The 23099-nt window shown below is 38.9% G+C and overlaps 1 protein-coding gene across 1 annotated transcript in view; it reads right to left on the reverse strand.

The window, feature by feature from the left end:
• Nucleotides 1-23099, reverse strand: part of KIT (KIT proto-oncogene, receptor tyrosine kinase) — an 85909-nt gene that overhangs the window by 16836 nt on the left and 45974 nt on the right. The window contains exons 6-13 of the mRNA XM_060778533.2: nt 19355-19544; nt 16781-16896; nt 9377-9491; nt 5267-5460; nt 2647-2753; nt 2405-2531; nt 1780-1884; nt 512-622 (exon numbers count right to left, since the gene is read on the reverse strand). Coding sequence (XP_060634516.2) covers nt 512-622; nt 1780-1884; nt 2405-2531; nt 2647-2753; nt 5267-5460; nt 9377-9491; nt 16781-16896; nt 19355-19544 — 1065 coding nt within the window. The remainder of the gene's footprint in view (nt 1-511; nt 623-1779; nt 1885-2404; nt 2532-2646; nt 2754-5266; nt 5461-9376; nt 9492-16780; nt 16897-19354; nt 19545-23099) is intronic.

Here is a 23099-nt window from a genome sequence, read left to right on the forward strand (position 1 = left end):
TCATCTCTCATTTGCGGTTTTGATTTTTGCGGATTTGATTGCTCACAGATTTGATTAAAAATGTTCTCTCTAGGAATTTTAAAGTCCTCCAATGTGACTTTATGGCCAAATTCCTCCTGTCATGTTGGAGGGCCTAGGATCCCTCTCTAGGAAGCTGTAGGTTCTCCAATACAATCCTGTGGCTGGCTTCCAGTGGAAGACATAGAGATTCCTAAAGAAGTGTCCTCTCAGATAAAAATCGGAGTTTTTCACTTTCGCAGTCTTCCTGTGCACCCAACCACAGTGAATGTGGAGGATTGACTGCAATTCATTACTAGTGCATTACTAGTTGAGTTTAATTTGCTCTGGGGCCCACAGACCCTTCCAGTTCTCTAAGCTGGATACCTTGCAGGAAACTGAAGCTATTTCTCCATGCAAACCTGAATCAACTCATGGGTGTGCCTTTCTGATTAGAAATTGTGCCCTAGAAGCACTGTAGGTTTTTATCTCAAGAAATTGTCAAAAATCATACCTCCAATTGTGCAGGCTCCTAGTAAATTCACAATGTTTATATGGTTGCCAAGATAACTCAGTACTTTCAGTTCAGACATCAAGGCTTCCTTTTCAGTGAAATGGGCACTGGCTAGAGAGAGAAAAATGAGGCTCAGCAAGTAAAGGAGCAGAAGATAGTCACAGGTTAGCATATAAGCCTGGCTGCTTTCTCACATAGATATAGTGATACCTTGACTTAAGAGTTTAAATCGTTCCACGACTGAGCTCTTAACTCAAAATGCATTTATCTCAAAGCGAACATCCCAATTTTTGCTGTGTGTTTTTAAATAAGAAAATGTACTTTATAAATAACAAATAATGTATAAATGCACATTCACGTGGATCAATAAAAAGAAAAATCAATTTTAAAATGGTAGAAGCACAAAGTTGTGGCAAGGAAGCACAAAGTGAAGAGGCAGAAGCATCATTTTCTTCATACTCTACTCATTCCAGCCTCTCTTGCTCTACATCTCTCTTCATGAAGCCAAACATACAAGGAATAAAAACCACACAAAATCAAGTAATCCAAAGTTCCTCAAAGCAAACAAGAGCAAAGCAGACCGCAGTCTCCCAAAGTGAACAAGAGCGCGAGGCATAGAAGCTGCTCCCTTGAAGCCCTAAAACCCTGTATTCTAGTACTAGCACTCCGTCTTAACAAAAAATAAGGTTCTTATGTCAAAGCGAAGCATGGCCAAGCTGGATACCTTAACTCAAAATGCTCTTAAGTTAGGATGCTCTTAAGTCAGGGTTTCACTGTACCCTTTAATACGTTTAAGGAGCTTCACACTACCCTCGTGCCTTTTCTGTTATGGAACATTTTCTTACTTATGAAATTCATTTGGAAAGTTTCACCTTTAAAGCAAAATGCAACATTCTATTAAACTACAGGATCACAGTTTTGTAGAGATTATTTATTTATTTGCTCTATTTGTATTCCACCTTTTTCTTCCCTGAAGGAGACTCAAGGTGGCTTTACATATGGCAACTATAAGAGAAAAGAGGAATGTCAATGACCATCTAAAGGATGGTGAGCATTCCACATTTGTGGGTTTAATTTTTGCACAAAGTCACGCCCACTAGGCTTCCACGGATGAGCAGGAGTAATAATTCAGCACTCAAAAGTAGTACACTATAGCAGCTCTCTGATTTATTGTATGATTTCACATTTTGATTTTGGGGCCCCATTGAGTGCCAAATCAAGAGACATTAACTAAAACAAAGAAAATGAATGGAGGCTGCAGAACTTACGCTTGAGCATTTTTACAGCTACTCTCAATGCTCCATCAGGTTTGAACAGACCATAGGCAGTTGCTTCAACAACTTTCCCAAAAGCTCCAGCTCCTAGAGTCTTGCCTGCAGGATTTCCAGAGATGAAAAGTGCAAATATTTAAGAAAACAGGTTAGCCATGCAAATTAACCATACAAAATACAAATTAACCGTACAAAATAAGCTAATCAGTTTTGATCTTTTCGATTAAACAAAGAAATCCAAAGAAAAGATCCCATGCACCCATGTTGCTGTTATTGTGTGCCTTCAACTTGTTTCAGACACATGACAACCCAAAAACCTATCCTGGAGTTCTTTTGGCAATATTTGTTCAGGAGGAGCCTTCCCTTGAGGCTGAGTGTGACTTGCCTAAGGTCTTCCAATGGGGTTGCATGACTGAGTGCACATTTGAACCCTGGTCTCCATAAAAATAGTCCAGTATTCAAACCACTATATCAAGCTAAGTCCTCAAATGACCTGTACAAAATGTTAACATTATTATCTCTCCCCCCCCCACCCCGCCCCGCCCCCCACCACTTCAGAGTACAATACAGTTTTGCTGACAACTTTTAATTCACTATCAAAATCAAATGTGTACAAACCAACCAAAACTTAGCCGGTTTCTTGGAAACTCCCATTTGTCATCATAAGGAAGCTGTGTTGGGTCTATGTAAACATAGTTGTTTCCATTTATTTCATCTACCACTTTCCACTGAATCTCATATTTGGGTTTCTGGAAGACAGATACAATATTCTGAGTAATCAAACTCCCAATGTGAGGTCAGAAATCAGTTAAAGGATGCTTAATACACCTCTATTTGTTGAATTTATTTACTCAAAGCTCTTACCTGAAGATATTTGTACACAAGAACTATGACTATGAGGCACATGAGACCAGCTGCGACTCCAAAGCCAATTAACAAAGGGGTGAAAAGGGTATGAGTACCGATTTGTTCTAGAATGAGATAAGCAAAACAAAAACAAAAAAGTTGTTCAAATCTTCAATAAAGAGAACTATAACAATAATTTGGCTATCATTCCAATATGCCATTAAAGCAATTAAAAAGCTACAGAGCAATATAATTAACTCATTGTTTTGAGGAAAAGAATCATATTCTTGGAAAATGCGAACACTGGTTTTGGAGTTACAGTATATGAAATTGGAGATTAAACATTTATATAATATATTAAAGAATACAGCAGAGCTTGGTAAATTATATCAAAGAGTAATTAGAATAATAGATTAAAGACCTTGGAAGAGACCACATGGGCCATCTAGTCCAATTTCAAACCTAGGCATTCAAAAAGGGTAGAAAGGGTCGGTGTTTCTGTAACGTTCTCCCCATATCATAGAATAATAGAGTTGGAAGAGACCACCTGGGCCATCCAGTCCAACCCTCTCCCATGCAGAGAAAGCACAAGTATGTATATTCCGGGGTATTCGATGACTTTTTAAACCTTTAAAATCCTTTGAAAAGTTGGGGGTCGTCTTATCTTCCGGATATACTTGATGACGAATGGCAGCGGCAGCGGAGCTGACACAGCCGAGGCAGCGGAGGAGAACCTCCGCTCGCAGCGGCCGGCCTGCCTGCCTTCCAATTGGGCCCAGGAAGGAGGGAGGTAGCTTGAGGAAGGCTGCCCTCTGACCTCCTTGTCTCTTTTTTCACTGGGCCCAGCTGGGGCCCAACGGAGAGTCTGGCACCTTTCCCTCCTCCGTCCTTGCCCCGCAGATGCCTTCCTCGGCGGTGGAGACAGGAAAGGCATGTGAGTGAGGAGGGAAAGGTGTGCACCTTTCCCTCCTCTCTTGTCCTGTGTGCGCCTTCACCGCCGAGGAAGGCATCTGCGGGGCGAGGACGGAGGAGGGAAAGGTGCACACCTGCAGAGGCCTGTGCTGACCTCTGCAGGTGGTGAGTGCGCCCACCCCTGCTGCTTCCGGAGAGGCTTCCAGCATGTCAACAGCCTCCTGGCGTGGGCCAGATGCTCCGTTGGGCCCCAGCTGGGCCCAAGGAAAGAGGCAGTGTGAGCAAGGAGGTCGGAGGGCAGCCTTCCTCACACTGCCTCCCTCCTTCCTGGGCCCAATTGGGGCCAATGGAGCATCTGGCCAATGCCGCATTGCTCCTGGAGGCTGTAGACAGAGGCTGGAAGCCTCGCTGGGAGCAGCAGGGGTGGGTGCGCTCACCAGCTGCGGAAGACAGCGCAGGCCTCCGCAGGGGTGCACCTTTCCCTCCTCCGTCCTCGCCTCGCAGATGCCTTCGTCGACCACGAGCCAATAGTGTGATGCTGCAGCTGAAAAGGTCAATGCCGTTTTAGGCTGCGTCAATAGAAGAAGCCTGAGAGAAGGCAAAAGGGAACTGATATGACACTTTACCTTGCCCGGTTTTTTTTAATTGCTTTAAATGAGAATTATTTCATGCAACTGTTTATTTTAACTTATTGCCAGCATGATGTAAAGGACCCAGAGTGTAAATGGAATTCAAGGGAGAAAGAGCAACTGTAATGTACAATGTAAGGTACAATGTCCTTCTCATAGGAACCTGCATGTCATAAGCATTTGAATTAAAATTACTATATTGAATTCAAATCTGATTTTTTATTTTTTTTTAATTTAGTGTGCATTGGAAGAAGGGTGGTCTTATACAGCGAGTATATTCCAAACTCTACATTTTAACTGGAAAAATTGGGGGTTGTCTTATATGCCCAGTTGTCTTATATGCTGGAATATACGGTACCTCTGACAGATGTCCATCTAGCCTCTGTTTAAAAGCCTCCAAAAGAAGGGGCTTCCACCACACTCAAGAGAGTTTTACTATTGAACAGCTCTTGTGGTCAGAAAGTTCTTCCTAGTGCTCAAGTGAAATCTCCTTTCCTATAATTTCAACCCATTGCTCCAAGTCCTAGTCTCCAGGGCAGCAGAAAACCAGCCTGATCCCTCTTCCTTATGACATCCATTCAAATATTTAAACATGGTGATCATGTATCTTCTCAACCTTCTCTTTCAAAGGCTATACATGCCCAGCATTTTGAGCTGCTCCTCATAGGACATGGTCTCCAGACCTTTGATCATTTTAGCTGCCCTCCTCTGGACACATAATTTAATCATACTTTTATTGATGGGAAAAATATAATTACAAGTAACTCATTTGCCTAAATCCAGTTAAATAAATGGGATATTGACAAATAGACATTAATTGAAATACTATTGATTTAATGGGTCTATCCTTAGTTGGCATTAACATTAGATTTAAGTGATTAGTTATTTTCAAACCCTGCTACACAAAAGCACATTGAAGAAAAATTAAGTATTTACCTCTATAGCAACATCATAGAATATGATTGTATTATAAACCAGAAGAATGTTTCTGGTCTCAGAGAGTTTATAGAGTGCAGGTGAGTTTTTGAATGAGATTGCGTGTGTAAAGTATATACCTACAATTGAAATGAAGTTTCAAAAACAATTTTTGCTGTTACCTTTGACCGCAAAGTTGAAATAAGCTGTGCGCCTGTCAATGGCATTCGAAGCCTCACATGTGATTGTGCCATTGTTCTTGAACATGCTGGCATCAATGGTGCTTTCAACAATTACCTTTCCAAAGGAAGGAAAGGGTGAATCATTATAGCTGGTCTTCACATCCACTGGAGAAATATTTGATGAATCTGAACACCTGGAAGAAATAATTTATCTGAATGAAAAAAAAAACCCCAAAAAACTGGCAGAGAAGAGCTAGATGTTCTTCTACTACTAAGTCAATAATAATAATAATAATAATAATAATAATAATAATAATAATAAACAACTGGAAATGCTGACACAATACGATTTAAAGATAGAACTGCAAAGACTCTGGCACAAGCCAGTAAAGGTGGTCCCAGTGGTCATCGGCACACTGGGTGCCGTGCCTAAAGACATTAGCCTGCACTTAAACACAATTGACGCTGACAAAATTACTATCTGTCAGCTGCTATTCGGATCTGTACACATTACATCACACAGTCCCAGACACTTGGGAAGTGTCCGACGTGTGATCCAATACAACAGTCAGCATAGTAATCTTGTTTGATGTGTTCTAATCTTGTTGTGTTTCAAATAATAATAATAATAATAATAATAATCTTAAAACCATTAGCTAAGTTTGTATCCATGATCAGTCAGACTTCTGAAGAATTTTGGTTTATTATTTATGCAACTATGTCCATACACACGACTTGAAAGTTCCTGCTTACATCTTATTGTCAGCAGAACTGGCTACATGAACAAGAACTCAGCAGAGTACAACATCTGAGTCCAACCACTGGCTGGCCATTCCTAAAACTATGTTTTTTGGAAACTGGGTATTTACACACACTTTACACAAGCCAGGGATCCTATACCATCATCAAACCTTCATTTTAGACTCTAGTTTCATAATGGAGTCACAAAACTAGCAATCCATATTCAGAGACACTATTATTCCTCCAGTATCTTCTTAGCTTCTAACTTAAGTCTCATTGATTTCCGCAGGTCTACTCTATATCCAATAGAATATTGTCTTAAATTAAACACAAACCCATTTTATATTAACTACTTTTCATTCAATATCTTGTGTACACTTGGCCTTCCATATCAATGAATACAAACATCCATAGTTTGAAAACATTCTCCAATGCCCCACCCCCCAAAACTCTGGATCGCAAGCCTTGATTTTTCCATTTTATGTAAGGGACACTATTTTACTACACCACTGTATATAATGGGACTTGAACATCAATGGATTTTTGTATTCACAGGGGTGCAAAAACCAAAGTTCAGCAGCAGATACTAAGGGCCCACTGAAAAGTATTATTCTAGCTTTCATAGACTTATCACATTGATCTTTTAATTAGCGTGCCAAATATTTTCTACAAGAAAACAAAAAATATGTCAAGAAATTGTTCACAGCTTGTTATTAAAACCGATTAGACACATTAAAACAATGTAGAAGTTAACAAGCTGGTCTAAAGAAGCTCGTATTCCTGTAATAAAGCATAACAAGATCTTGCAATTTGCTCCTTTCCATGTGCCTGTTTCCATTCTTTTCAGGACTTATCGTCTTATTGGGATGTAGTGATTTCTTTGATCTGTGTTAAGACTTTTCCAAAGGGAAAATCCCTGGGGCTGTTGTTTGCTGAGTTTTAGCTGGGGGCCCAAGTTTGAAGGACACATTTTTCCCTCTGAAACTTTTATTTATTTATTCTCAGAAAAATGCGATGGTGAAAAAGTGCTAGGTCACTAATGTATTGAACAGCTATGGTATCTTGTAACTCTAAAATATTTTAAAGCAGGTAAGAAAGGAGGAAAAGATTTAAAAAGATCACCTTCCTTTAACCTTTCCCTATATTTACCTTGAAACAAAAGAAGCAGGCAAGGGAAGAGGAAGTTCAACCAATATGCAAACAGCAAAGAAGATGTTGCCAGAGGAATTACTGTGGGAATGCTCCCCCTGCAACTATGAGCACAACTATTTTTTCCAAATGTGGAACTTGGGACTTATATGTTTTGAATATGATGTGAGCCACCTTGGGAGAAAGGTGGCTTGGAGAAAGGCTGCATAGAAATATCTAGAATAAATAAATATATTATTTTAGTTTGGGAACTACAGCAACCAATTTTTTTTTCACATTTGCCTTGTCTAGAGGAGTCCATCTTTAAAGCCATATTCATAATTGATGGCATGTTCCACTGCCTGTTTGTCCTATTTGTCACATTATGTGCCACAGGAGGCACAACCCAAAAGGAGACCTCTTTCATGAGCAAGAGGTTTCCTTTTCAGAGAGTGAGTTCTGAATTTAGTAAAAAAAATTTGTCGTGTCAGGAGTGACTTGAGAAACTGCAAGTCGCTTCTGGTGTGAGAGAATTGGCCGTCTGCAAGGACGTTGCCCAGGGGACACCCAGATGATTTGATTTTTTTTTATCATCCTTGTGGGAGGCTTCTCTCATGTCCCCGTACGAGGAGCTGGAGCTGATAGAGGGAGCTCATCTGCCTCTCCCCGGATTTGAACCTGTGACCTGTCGGTCTTCAGTCCTACCAGCACAGGGGTTTAACCCACTGCACCACATCAGTAGCACAGAGCTGGAGTGGGTTTTATTCAAAAATCCAAAGCCCAAAACACTTCAATCTGTACTGGCAAAAGCTGAAGCAAACCCTGGGAGGTTCTGAAAGATTTAAGATAAAAAAGCAACTTTTCCAAGCAGAACTGGTAAAGACAAAAAGTTAGGAATCATTGCTAAAAGCATGCTATGATCTTTCTCATTTTATACTGTAATGCCACAATTGAAACCCTCTGTAACACAAAACACATATGCCAATTTGCGAACTGTTGCTATTGCACAGCTGATGACAAATGCATATTTCAGAAGGAAACTAATGAAAAACAACTGTTGAAGAATGGTTCAGATAGAAAATGTATTATCCGCTTGTAATTAAGTCCAGAACACTGTCAAATACACAAGTATTTTATAATCTTGTTTGCAAATCCTCTACCTGCACTGAAAATACATACAGTCATTTTACAAACTTGGTAATTACCTTTGTAGTGAATTCTTTTCTTTTCCCTAAGCTTACAAGCTTAGGGAAAGTACCATATAAGCTACTCTGTGTAAATGGAAATCTAATTACTCTGCGTCCTGGAAAATTGTGTTATTACATGATAAATCCAAAAGATAATAGCCATACACAGAAGCTATTTTGTAATTGTCATTCTACAGGGTTAAATAATTAGGGCCAAGAAGAGCCTGGTTGTAAAGAGGTGGAAGTCCTCTGAAGTCTCATTTGGCCCATAATGCCTGGTCATAAATTATAGTGACTCCTTCCAGTAAAGGAAGCAAACCCACAGAGTTTTAAGAAAGAAAATGCTAGCTGCCACGTGGGTGTTGACATGTAGAGATTGCTTGTCTTAACCCAATCTTCTAAGTGATACTGATTAGCCACACAGCTGACAACTTATGGAAAATGAAACTTGAGAGTCTTTGAGTTCACCCACTCATAAAGAATAGGTATCATCATCATATGTTACCCGCCTCTCCTCATGGCTCGAAGAGAGGCGCAACACAGTTAAAAAAGATCATTATAAAATACGTACATTAATGGCATACACACATACACAAAAGCTGGGTTGCAAATTAAATCACAATGACTAGCCTCACTTCTGGTAATATATTTTCAAAGGCTGTGTAAGCAATGCATACAAGTGCAGTTTTGTTTTGTTTGTTTGCAATCATGCATGGCTATCTGGCATGCCAAAAGTGAGGATAATGAACACAATCCAACTCCCTTCCCCAAATGCATTTACTGAACACGTCATTTTCACAAAGAATATCCCAACATAGAAAATAACTTCTGTAGCATCTGAAGTTGCTGGCGGGTTACTTGGGGGAGCCAGTCTACTCAGCAAAGAGGAAGGCACTAGTCACCTCATCTTGTTGGTTGCTTCTGCAATGATCCTCCAGGAAAACTCATTGTTATAGTTTATCAGGTCTGTAGGGCATGATGAAGTGCACACATTTAAAGTCAAGGACCTGATTACACTTGGATCGACACATATTCCAATGATTTGTCCACTCACCTCTGCTCAGTTCCTGGACAAATGTACCAGTTTATTGTAGGGGCGGGATATCCTGAAGCCACACAATGAAGCATGCCGTTGCTAAGTCTTTCTGAAGTGACAATCTCTGGTTTGGCTGAAAGTAAATGGGCAGATCAAGGTTAGTTCTTGGGTTTCTGTGTTAATGCAAATTACTATTTTGCCCATACTACTGAGCAGATAGCAAAAACATGTGCACGGTAACTAAAACATCTGACAAAACTACACACCTCTGTGCATCTCAGTAAGCCCTATCAACGACAGTGGCTCTTACACCTGTGTAAATATATTCCAAATCTTGGTTGTTGTAATGTGCCTTCAAGGTGACTTTTACTTAATGGCAATTATTAAACGCCCCTAAAATATTTTCATTACATTAGGGTGGCCAAATTGTGACTGTCCTGATGTTGGAAACCTTATCTGAAAAACTCTACCAAGTCATATGAATGGAAACATATGAATGGAGAGAACTCTGTGTACTGGTCAGACCTTTCAAAAGCATTGCCCACACTGTATTTGGACGACCTGTTGCGAATCCTCCATAGCAGAAGGATTTGTTTAATTTCTAAATCAGGAAAGGAGAGCCTATGGCCCTCTGGGTATTACTGGATCCTAACTCCCATCATCTATCACCAAGACTCACTGGAATTGCAGTCCAACAAAAACTGAAAATCTTCTTGTTTCCCTTTTTCAAGATTAAGTGGGTTGAAGATTAATGGTTTGTAGATTGTTATGTACCAAAATATTTATCTCTACCCATTAAGGTTTATGGTTTTGAGTTTCCTTTTCCAGTGCTTTTTCTAATACTTTAAAGAAATCACAGAACTTATGTGTTCAAGTGATTATTATCTCAGCCTGAGGGAAGACAGGAGCCATAAACAAGATTTACAGACATTTATGCTAGCTGTGTTTGAAAAAATGCATTGAGAAGAACAGGTACACCAAGGAAAGGCTTTTAATAAACTTATCCTTAACATCCTGTAAGGATTTATTTAATGGAGGAATTGGACAGCTGTAACAGGAACTCTAGCCAACCTCATTTGGTAACACCTATGTAGCCTTGACATTCAGTCATTTCACATCCTAAGATGATAAAAACCCAACTACAAATGGAAAGAGAATGAGGACCCCATTACTTACAAGAGTTTGGAAAAATTCTTTGGACTACAGCCCCAAAGCAGCAGGTAAGCTATCAGTTGCAATACCTGGATTATTTATGATGTTATCCATACAAGACACTATTTCCTATGTGCTTTCTCTTTTTATTATCACCTGTTCCTTCAAGTTGCCCATGGAATTATTTTATGACAATTCCAGGAATTTCATAGGGTTTTCTTAGAAAAGAAATTCCCAAAGGTAGTTTTGCCAGTTCCTTTCTCGCAGATTGTGCCTGGATTCATTGGCCATCTCCTACCCAAGACTGCCCATCCAAATCCAGAGCTGACCATGTGTCATTTCCAAGACCAGACAGGATCTGCTGCTTTAAGGATATATGCTCTTTTTTCTTTCTCTCTGTATTTGCATTCAGTGTCCCTCTCAACACATGAAACCAGCCACCCCTTTTGAAAAGCCGCAGGGGTTGGTTTGCAACATCACTCAACTGTATGTTTAGTGTAGTCATCAGACACATCCTGGTCAGAGGCAGAGTCAAGAAAAACAGCCCCAGGCATGTTTCAACTGTTTTATTTAACTCTCAAACAATCAAAAGTCATGAACAAACCTCCCACTTCCCATCATAAGATACTTTGACTGCAAGTATGACTCTTGCAGCCTGATCTTAAACTATAGAAGTTTATGGAGGATATATTCACACGAGAGGCTTATCCAGAATTTTGGAGAATTATGGTTCATTCAGAAAGAGCTGAGTGCTGCCACATTTAGTCTTGCTTTGCTTCTCTCTGCCAGTCTAGCCACAAACAAACCAGAGTTGTTTTCTCATCATGCCACTCAAATGCAGAGGCCTGGTTTCCAAAAAGGTGAGGAATTATAAACCAAGAAATACAAAGTCCAACAAATTCCTCACTTGCCTTGCAGACAATTTTACTTTCCAGAAGGTAGAAGAGTCAACAAGGGGATCAATTATTCTGGATCTGATCCAACCAACCCTGATGACCTGGGTCAATGGAGTGGAAGTGGTGAGATACTTAGGTGGGAGTAAACCATGTGCTCCTGGAGTTTGTGGTACAAAGGAAGGGCGAGACTAAGGGCCCTTCCACACAGCCCTATATCCCAGAATATCAAGGTAGAAAATCCCATTATATCTGCTTTGAACTGGGTTATCTGAGTCCACATGCAGATAATGTGGGATTTTCTGCCTTGATATTCTGGGATAAAGGGCTGTATGGAAAGGTCCTAAGAGAAGTCAAACATGCACTCTACATTTTAGGAGAGCTGACTTAAGGAATTTAAGAAAATACTGAGCATGATTCCATGGATAGGAATACTAAATGAGAAGGGAACTAATGATGAATGGGAATTTCTTAAAAGTAAGGTACTGAAGGCACAATTACAAATAGTGCCAGCAAGAGGGGAAAAATAAGAGAAGTGTAAAACAAGGGAATTGATGTCAAAAGAACTTTTAGCTGAGCTAAGATTTAAAAGACATATGAACAAAAATGGAAAAGGGGGGAAATCACCAAACAGGAATTCAAATAACCAACATATGTAGGGAAAAGGTTCATAAGACTAAGACACACAATGAGATCAGGATTGATAGAGAGATTATAAACAATAAAAAGGAGTTATCTGGTTATGTCAGTAGAAAAAAGAAGAAAAAGGAAATGGTAGGGCCAATGCGTGGAGAAGGTGGTGAAATACTAAGAGTTACAACCTTGGTAGATGCAGGGAATGCTGTGGATGTAGCATAGCTTGATTTCAGTAAGGCCTTTCACAAAGTCCCCCATGAGCTTCTTTCAAGCAAACTAGTCAAATGTGGACTGGGCAATGCTGGTGGATTTGTGATTGGTTAAGTGACCAAAGGGTGCTCACCAATGGTTCCTTCTCAACCTAAAAAGAAATGACTAGTGGAGTACCACAGAGTTTGATCCTGGGCCCAGTATTGTTCAATATCTTTATTAATAATTTGGATGAAGGCTTAGAGGGCATGCTTATCAAGTTTGCAGATGACACCAGATTAGGAGAGATAGCCAATACTCCAGAGGACAGGATCAGAATTCAGGGTACAATCTTTCATTTTTCTTCTTCTTGGCTTTGGCATTAAATTTTATGTATTACAGATGACTGAAAGTCTTCCTAAATTTAGAATACATTCTAAATTTCTCATTAACATCAACTTCCAGTCATGTTACTGTTGCAGCAAAAATAGCACAAATCTTATGGATTCGCTCCACAAGAAGCTTATGCTTATACAAATGAGCTAATCTAAAAGATGCCGCAAAACTCAATGTTATTTTTCAAATGAAATTTATCCACAGAGATACTGGTGTAAAGGTTAAAGTGCTTGACCAAGACTCGGCAAAACCAGGTTTTATATGCCTCCTAAGACTAATCGTGGTCAAGTCAATATCTTAAGTGAAGAGGAAGGCAAACATCAATAAATCTTGCCAAGAAAACTCTGTAATAGGGCCACCATATGTCAGGTTCAATTTGAAGGCATGCAACTATAACACTCTTCAAGATTGCTAAGCTTGGGATGAAATAAGAGCTAGTAGTGTTTTGCTAGGGAATCCTTCCAGCTCACTTTCAACCTCTGATTTTAATTTAAATGAGCAACCCTATAAGACACTGAAATGAGATCAGGATTTGTGATCCCAAATCAACTGGGTGTGTAATATTGGGTCCTTCCACACAGCCCTATATCCCAGAATATCAAGGCAGAAAATCCCACAATATCTGCTTTGAACTAGGTTATCTGAGTTCACACTCAGATAATGTGGGATTTCCTGCCTTGATATTCTGGGATATAAGGCTGTGTGGAAGGGCTCATTGTCTCCCCTTTGAGGTAAGCTTTAGTGAGCCCCTTAAACGTGTTTCCAAGCCTCAGCATTCCTATTTGTAAAACAAGTTTGAACAACCCAAGGGGGATAGATATACAAAACAGGCAAAAAAAAAAGGTATTGCAAACCTTGCCTTTGAAGAAACCTCAAAGGAACATAGGGTCCTTTCACGCAGCCCTATATCCCAGAATATCAAGGCAGAAAATCCCACATCATCTGAGAATGGACTCAGTTAACCCAGTTCAAAGTAGATATTGTGTGATTTTCTGCCTTGATATTCTGGGATATAGGGTTGTGTGGAAGGAACCATAGTTGCCCATCTTAAAGCTGTCGCCCTGCAGGGTTTGTAATTATGTGTGTGTTTGTTCAAAGTAGCCCCCCCTCCCCCCCCACACACACACAAAAACACTGGTAGGAAAGTGAAAAATCCCAGTTCTGAGTAGGTCCCAAGATTCAATGGGCACAGGTTTGCGTTATTTGATCTGGACAGGTCTACCTGTGTACGGAAGAAATGCTAACCCCTCCTATTTTTTTTAACTAGGGGCCCTTTCACACAGCCATATAACCCAGAATATCAAGTCAGTTAATCCACAATATCTGCTTTGAACTGGGTTATCTGAGGCTACACTGCCATATAATGCAGTTCAATGTGGATTTTATACAGCTGTGTGAAAGAGGGCTCAGGTTTCTGATCCAGAACAAGGGTCCTATATTTGCTATTTGTAAAAAATGAACACTTAACTCAAGAGGCAAACTGTATGGCTAATACAACCCACACTTTGACCTTACATAATTATCTGGCACACTACACAATAAACATATATTGCTACCATAGCTATTTGCCTTTACTAAGTAGGAAGAGTCTGAGTGTTAGATGACAACCAGGATTCAAATCCCACTCAGTCATGTAAACCTACTGGATTATTGTAGGCATATCACACTTTCTCAGCCTCAATGGAAGATTTGGGCCAACCCCCTTTAAACAAATCTTGCCAAGAAAACCACACGATAGTTTTGCCCTGGGGCCAGTGTAAGTCAGAAATGACTCAAAAGCACATAACAACAATAATTAGTTAGAAAAATAAATTGGCAGTAAATGTAATGTAAATCAATTCAATGGTGCTGAAGTGATGACTATTGAGATTCAAAAGAAAAAGCACTTCTTTAAGCTCTCTTGGAATCTCTTTTGCTGGTAGTTCAAGAGCACTTAATAAAGTAATGAAATTAGAGATTTAAAGCATTTAATGGCTGATTATTGACAAGAGAATGGAGCTATGCAAAACAGCTTAATGAAACATTCAATACTTAATTTGTTGTAGATGAAGCAGGGAGCAATATATAGCCATTAGCAGCTTCTTCTTCTGCAACAAAGGATAATTAGGAACAATGGAGTGCATCAAGGAAGCCCCTGTAAGGCAACTCTCAGAATTGGGCACTGGAAGGGAAAACACTTGCTAGCAAGCACTGGCCCAAGTTTGGATAATTTTTAATTATACCCCTCTGGCTACAGGCAACGTTGTTCTCGGTGGTGCACTTTGGCTAGGAACTTTCATTGAAAATCCTGTTACTTCATGATCACTATTGTGATCAATCAATATTCTTAGCCCAGTGGTGGGGAATTTTGTTTTTTGCAATCCTGATGTCTTGGATTAATTACTAGAAGTCTCAGAAGAATAAACTCTGCTAAGGGACTACAGGAATTGAAGTGCAAACCATAAGAAGAGCTAAATGTTCACTACCTATGGGTCAACCTGATCTGCTCACTGCCAGGATAACACAGGAAGCCCAGTCCTAGACAGAAGCTTGGGATGCAAAGATAATAATAAATAATCATTGTAAAAAACTGGGATCATGTGCTCTCTGAAATTGACTGAGAGATACACAGCGAAACCAGTCTTTCCACCAAATGTGTATTTTAAGCCTGTCTTCCTTCCTTAATTCAAAACTTTCTTATAAACACACCTTGGGTGAGAAATAAAATGACTGATATATTGCGAAGATTCATATCAGCCATCTACAAAATAGTTTACATTGTTTGTTTCCCTAGCTATCACCTCAAGGAGTATGATAAGTTATATTTGCTATCCTAGTCTGAAGCTCTAGTGTTGATGAATGGAATAGTTAGGATGTTACAATGGTGCCTTTGTGTCGTCCTCCTAAAGAGAAGTGAGGATGCTCCAAAACCATGGTTTTCCAGGGAGAAGACACTTTGGATCAGATGGATCAAATGTTGCTAATTTCTAGGTCAGCTCTGGAATAGTTCCTAATTATGAATTAAATACAGGAATTCACTGGGTTCAAAAGCCTGGTAAGTCTTCTGGCACTTTTTCCCTAGCCAGTGTGAACGAGCCATGTTGGGTTGAATACTACTCTTGCTACTCTTTACTCTGGAAAGGTTGTAGATTTCTCAACAAAGTCACTCATAATAAAACTGAACTGGCTGATTGTGCATCAGAAGGTATCCTCAGTATCTGCAGCAGGAGTCCATCATAAATTTAAAAGGAAAATGTCATTTTTTTTAAAATTCTGGAGACTAGGCAGCCAAACCATAGTGTATAAACTCTTTGGTAATCTCAATTTTTTTGATCCCATAAAATATATTCCATAAATTAAAAATATTTCACACAACAAGATATGTCTGTTTACATTAAACTTGAAATTAGCATGTATGGGGCCAGGACAGTTGCAGAAGCATTATTTCATAGTATCCAAACCAAGCTTGAAAAATGTACACCTTTTCCCACATTCCTATGCTATGTCTGAACCTATGCATTCATTTTAGAATCTATAAAACATCAGTTTAAGAAAATAGCATATTACATTAAACCACTGTTAATGTCAAAAGGGCAAGCAGCTGAGAGAACACAGAATATGAATATATAATACTATACCAAGATCAATAACAAGATATAGGAATTGAAACCAGCCCTAAACATTTATTTATTTACTCTATTTATATCCCGTCTTTCTCTACCCCGAAGGGGACTCAAGGCAGCTTTACAAATGATGCCTTTAGACAACAGACAATTAAATACATTGTTAAAATTTAAAATTAGAGTTAAAATGCACATTAAGTATTATCTTAGTATACTGTTAGAATGCAACACCAACTCATGGCTAATGCCAGAAAATACCATCAAAATATAATTAATGTTAAAAAGGGAAGGGAGGAATTGAACACCATGATTTTAGGAGAACATTACACACACCAATCTTATCACATTCACGTTTAAAGTGCTGGCTTCCGCTTTCAACCGTGCAGCTGTTTCCTACAGGATTCTTTACAATGTTTAATGTTATATCATCCCAGTTTGCAAAGCAGGCTTCACAGGTGCCCCCTCTGCAGCAACCATTAATAAATTGTGGCATCTTATGCTAAAGGCAGTGATCTGTGATAAAGCCATACTTCGGGCTCCTCTTTTCTACTTACTGTTGACATAGACGTTGAACGCTATAGAAGAGTTAGCATCTGAATTGGACACAAAAAATGTGTAAATGCCTCCTTCTGTTCCTTTCAGTCGAGTAAGGTGAAGCTCACTGGAATGTCTACAGAAGGAAGAAGTACAGCTTTATTATTCTTGTGACAAAAAGGCAGAAAGGACAGTTACATGGGAAACTGAACAGACTGCTAAGACACCCAAACTTAAATTTTGTTGCATTAGAGGCAATTATTCTGTTTTGTTACTGTTCCTTTCAGAAAATCACATTCCTGTCAGTTAGTTTAATGCAATGGGAAAAGTGCTGCATTGGCTGTGCGAAGATGAATATGGACTTCACTCGGTAGTTTGCAAGTTGTTATGAAGTTAATACCTTTCAGTCTAAACTATTTTCCATATGTTGGGATGCTAAGACGATTCAAAGGCTACAATATTAATCTGGAAATAGGGCCTACTGAACACAGTGAGACTTAATACTACATCAACTAGTATAGGATTGTGAAGTAAGTGTTTCTTGCACGCAAAATGGGAAAATGGGAAGTTTTTACTGTTTGTGAACCGCCGTGAGTCGCCTTCGGGCTTGAGATACAGCGGTATATAAGCAAAGTAAATAAATAAATAAATAAATAAGAGGAAAAAAGTAGTAGCAAAGCTATGCAGTAAGGTAGTGGATTCATTTGCCATTTGCTATTACTTAGAAAAGGCTTTCAATTTGTTTTCTGATATATTTGTCAGGATCTTATGTTTTTCTCTAAGTGAATGTTTATTTATCAACACAAACTTGGCTGTAAAAGCTCATGAAGTCTTTTTCTTTCTTAATTACAACTGCATATGTACTATACAGTTATAGAAGTCTGATAGCACTTTAATTGATGAAACTCAATCCTAGGAAATCCTGAGATTTGCTCTCTGTGCTAGAGAGCTCCAGTGGTCTCCCCTGAATTACAGTCCTGCGGTTGTTTAGCAAAGGATTGTAAGTACCTCACGGAATTACAAATTCCAGGATTCTATAGGATTACGCCACAGCACTTAAAGTGATATAAAGTTGCTACAACTGTACATTAAGGAATTAACCCTGTGGTTCCCCTATGTCCAATGGGGATTGCGAGTGCATGTCCTTCATTTAATAATTCCTCTTCTACAGGAGTTTGTTTCACATTACATAAATAAGTTGCTACAAGGGAGACACTACGATGATTCTACTGTCTGTAGTTTGGTTATGTATGCACTACAGCTCCCCGACAGCTCCCCTGAAGCTCCACTGGCTGCTGATAAGTTTCCGGCCCAAGTCAAAGTGTAGGTTATTACCTATAAAGCCCTACACCTGTGGTTCTCAACCTGTGTCCCCCCAGATGTTTTGGCCTTCAACTCCCAGAAATCCTAACAGCTGGTAAACTGGCTGAGATTTCTGGGAGTTGTAGGCCAAAACACCTGGGGACTCACAGGTTGAGAACCACTTCCCTACATGGTTTGGGTGAGGTCTATCTTTGGGATTACATCTTCACCTACGAACCAATGCAAGCTCTAAGATTTGCCAGGGAGGCTCTCCTCTCAGTCCCGCCTCTGTCTCAAGTGTTGTTGGTGGGGACGAGGGGGAGGGCCTTCTCAGTGATGACCCCCTAGCTCTGGAACTCCCTCCCCAGGGAATTTAGGCAAGCCTCCACTACAAAAAACTTGGTTCTTTCAGCATGCCTTTGATAACGTTTAAGATAGCAGCCAGACTTTAGCCAGGGAAGGCTAAATTGATTGTATGGACCCTCGATCAATGACCATTGCCATATTTTATTGATTATATTGCTCTTGTTAATTTTATATGTCTGGTTTTAAATGTTATTGGTTTTAATGTTGATATATTGTATTTTACATGCTGTATGGCACCATTATGTGCTATTTATAAGCTGCCTCGAGTCCCTATGGGAGATGGTTGCAGGGTATAAAATTTATTATTATTATTTTAACTTCAAGTACCTCCCCTCCCTCAAAATTAGAAATATTAGGATTCCACAGGATGTGACAAATACAGTGGAATCACAGATCTATAATACTGTTGTGAGAAAGGAACCCATGAATCTTCAAAGGGAGCAACATATCATAGCTTACCTTAATCATTCAACAAGGTCCTGTAGTAATTGGGCTACAGTCACCCAATTTCAACTATCACATCAACTTTGGGAAAAAGAAAAAGCCCTTGGGACTCTGGAACCACACTACTCTGGTACTAAACTGTGGAACTGATAGATGTCATGTTATGATTCTATTATTACTACTAGTTTTATTGAAGTATATAAAAGTAGTGTAGATCATCATATCAGGGGAGAGAAGGGTCAACCTGTGAGAAGACACTAAGGGTCCCACCATATACATTTGGTTTTCTGGCTCTTGGGTATTAGAAAAATGCAAAAACTTGGACATTGGACAAAAATGCAAAAACTTGGACAAAAGCTGCCCTCTCAGCTTTTGAACATCATATGTAAAGGTTGTTGTGAACTGTTATGAAGCTGCCATATGGAAAAAGAACCCCATCTCTACATCAATATATATATGGTTGCACTATAATTTTATTTTACCTGTTTTGGTCTATATTTGTGACTCTGACATAATGATCAGATGAATTTTGCAAGGTTTCATTCATATACATCCATATCTCTTCTTCTGGTTTGGGATATGCTTCATAGGTCACTATTAAAGCCAGGTTTTCTCCATCATTAACATGTACTGTTGAATCTGTAGAAGTTGATAAACTGACATATCCTTTACCTGGTGGTTGAAATAGATTTTTTTTAAAAAAATCACTGTTGTCCCCTGAAGCACATATAATTAAAATCAAGGTCAAGAGCAGAAGGAAATTTTACAGAGAAAGTATGCCATAAATTGCAATGTGTAGAAAAGCAAGCCTTATCACTTGAAGGTTAGAGTGAGTGCCAATGACATTGTACTGAATGAAGTGAGCTGTAACTTGTGTTTCACATAGGGATCTTCTCTACAGATACTTCCGTGGATTCAGCCACTGCATTTACTGGAGCATTCAAGTCTCAGGGACATGGAGCTCAATTTATTATCTACCTATGCATTCACTTTATTTAACTTATATCCCATACTTTGATGTGTATTAGAAATGTAAGTTGGTTCACAAAATAAAAACACCTGCACAAATACAACAATGATAAACCCGCCTGCAAATAAGAGGTCAAAGAGGTAATTGTCTGAAATGTTGCCTAATCCCCATGAACAGATTTTGTGTGGACAAGCAATAGTTGGCCTTGTTTCCTGGTTTCATTCATGGAAGCAGTTCCATCAGTGGAACAACCATACAAGACTGTACTAATTCACTATGTGAAGTAATACTATCTAAGAAGCAGGGGAAACCAGGAGAGGGGGTGGGAAAACCTTTTTTTGCCAATTATGGATAAAGACATGTTCAGAATACTCCTGCTAATTACAGCACATAAATATGTTCCTAATCAGTTTAGCACTTATGGTAATTTTAATATTTAAAAAGTACTATGTGTCATAGGAATCCAGCACTCTGGGGCAGCTTTTCAGGAAAGCATGTTAATAAACAGCACATCATAAGCACTTCTGATGGCTCTTGACGGAACTAATCTGGAGTGTGTGTTGCAAAACAATGGTTCAAGCTTTTAAGTGAGCCCTGGAAATCAAAGCTTTCACACTAAAATGTGCTCTTTGGGTACAATCCAGCATACCCCTGGGAACAGCTCCTCCCATATGTTCTTCCCTACTCAATTACCAGACAAAGCTTTATTTCATGGGTCCTCAATTCAGAAAGTAAAGGACATGTTGATGCAGAGCACAGCAACCATTTTGCCAGGTTAGACTTTCACAAAAAAAATGTCCACCAAGCCTTTATGGCAGCATTTCTCAAGCTGGGGGTCAGGATCCCAGGAGGGTCATGAGGGGGTGTCAGAGGGGTCATCAAAAACCATCTGAAAACACAGTATTTTCTGTTGGTCATGGGGGTTCTGTGTGGGAAGTTTGTCCTGATCCTATCACTGGTGGGGTTCAGAATGCTCTTTGACTATAGATAAACTATAAATCCCAGCAACTACAACTCTAAAATGACAAGTCTATTTTCCCCAAACTCCACCAGTGTTCACATTTGAGCATATTGAGTATTCATGCCAAGATCCATCATTGTTTGAGTCTACCGTGCTCTCTAGATGTAGGTAAACTACAACTCTAACTCCCAAACTACAACTCCAAAATTGAAGGTCAATGCCCACTAAAGCCTTCCAGCATTTTCTGTTAGTTATGGGAGTTTTGCATGCCAAGTTTGGCTCTTTGATTGTAGATCAACTATAAATTCCAACAACTACAACTCCCAAATGACAAAATCAATCCCCCCAACCCCACCAGTATTCAGATTTGGGCATAATAATAATAATAATAATAATAATAATAATAATAATAATAATAATAATCTAAAAAAAAATATTTGTATTCTACCCTATCTCTCCGAGGGGACTCTGGGCAGATTCCAACATAACAATGGTAAATATTCAATGCCTACATAAAACACACAATACTAACATAAAATCACAGAAAAACCCCACATATAAAAGTAACATTAAAAACTAACATCCGTAAATGAAACCTGACATCAATAAATTAAACTACATATATTGGGTATTTGTGCCAAATTTGGTCCAGGGAATGAAAATACATCCTGCATATTTACATTAAGAGTCATAACAGTAGCAAAATTACAGTTATGAAGTAGCAACAAAAATAATGTTGGGGGTCACTGTTAAGGGGTTGCAGCATTAGGAAGGTTGAGAACCACATCCTTATGCAATCTTCTTTATATAGGTGGAGGTTTCTTATTCAACAGGGTGCAAAATGGATACGGTGACTTGAGCTTCAAGAAATTGCTCCTTTTTTACATTTAAAACAGAGAATAACACTTAAGCCTACAAGAAGTGTGATTCCCTTATTAAATAAAGTTTGTGCTCCTGTCTCTTATTTTCACCCCACGAAATAGTCTGAAACAAAGCACATCTGGTTTCCCAATCAATGTCCTGCAATAAATCCCGAAGTAAGGTGTGGGGCGGCAGTAGACACTAGACCCACTGCAATTGTTCACTTTTATACTATGACCTTCAATTTGAAATTACCATCTTATAATGCCTTTCTACTGAGAAGAGGGTTTTCCTACAGGACTTTTACAAATAAGTGTGTAAAAGATTCATAAATACGATCAAGTGTTCATATTAGCATTATTTTGATGTCACAGCTTTGAGTGATTATTTTATATTTTTTAAGATACAGGGGAAAAAACTCCTACAGACCAAAGGCCTGTCTAGTCCAATATTCAGGTTCAACAGTCCAAAAACAGGGCATGAGTACATATTTCCATTCATGTGCCCCAGGAACTGATCTTCAGAGGCATGCTGCATCTTATATTTTAAATAATATGTTATCCCTATGGCTAGTAGCACTGATAGTCATATTATTCAGTAATTTATCTATTATTTCAATATATTTACAGAGTATTTTCATTTCATTGGTTTGCATGTCACTAAGAAAACATTTTTGGAGGGGAAAACATAATATTATAAGCATTTAAGGACACAAAAGCAAGTAGTCACCAAAAGGTTGTCCTGCACACCAATCTTCTGCAATTCTTATTTATCTTAATGCAAGATTGCACAAGAAAGTGTCTAATAAATTGTACTTTAAGCACTCAGCAAAATGTGGGTGAAATTCAGGGACATGGAAATGATGTAAAAGAATCCAACTTTCTGGTTCTTTTAAGGTGGAAAAAAAGTATATGGGGAATCTATATCTAATTTTAAAAGCATAATTGTTCTCAAGGAAGCCTCTGAGAAGTATAATTCTCCACTAAAACAACTATAAGTGTTTTTATTTTGTTTCATTTGTACTACTGTGGATGATTTCCACCAGTGTGTAACGATAAAGAAAATACACTCTGTCATAGGAGAGTGGAGAAGACTTAGCATCTGGATCTGCTGAAATTGCCCACAACTGATCCAAACAATGCCCAGTTGCGTGCTAGCGTTCAAGGCTTTATTTAAATGTAAAATACATTTAGTATTTCAATGCTTCCACAACATAGTAGTGAACATTATATGAAAGAATATACACAAATAGTCTCTCCCATTTGAAAAAGCTTTGCTGTCTATAGCAAACACAGCTTTATGGGAGGTACCGGCAATTATGTAGACACACTGGTCAGTGGATACGTATTTTAAAGGTATATCTAATCAAGTTACATTTATATTAATTTCAACATTTTTCAAGTTGGTGTTAATATTCTTTGTAACTTTTGTGTTC

This window comes from Anolis sagrei, chromosome 5 (genome assembly GCF_037176765.1).
Source record: "Anolis sagrei isolate rAnoSag1 chromosome 5, rAnoSag1.mat, whole genome shotgun sequence".
NCBI classification, from domain to species: domain Eukaryota; kingdom Metazoa; phylum Chordata; class Lepidosauria; order Squamata; family Dactyloidae; genus Anolis; species Anolis sagrei.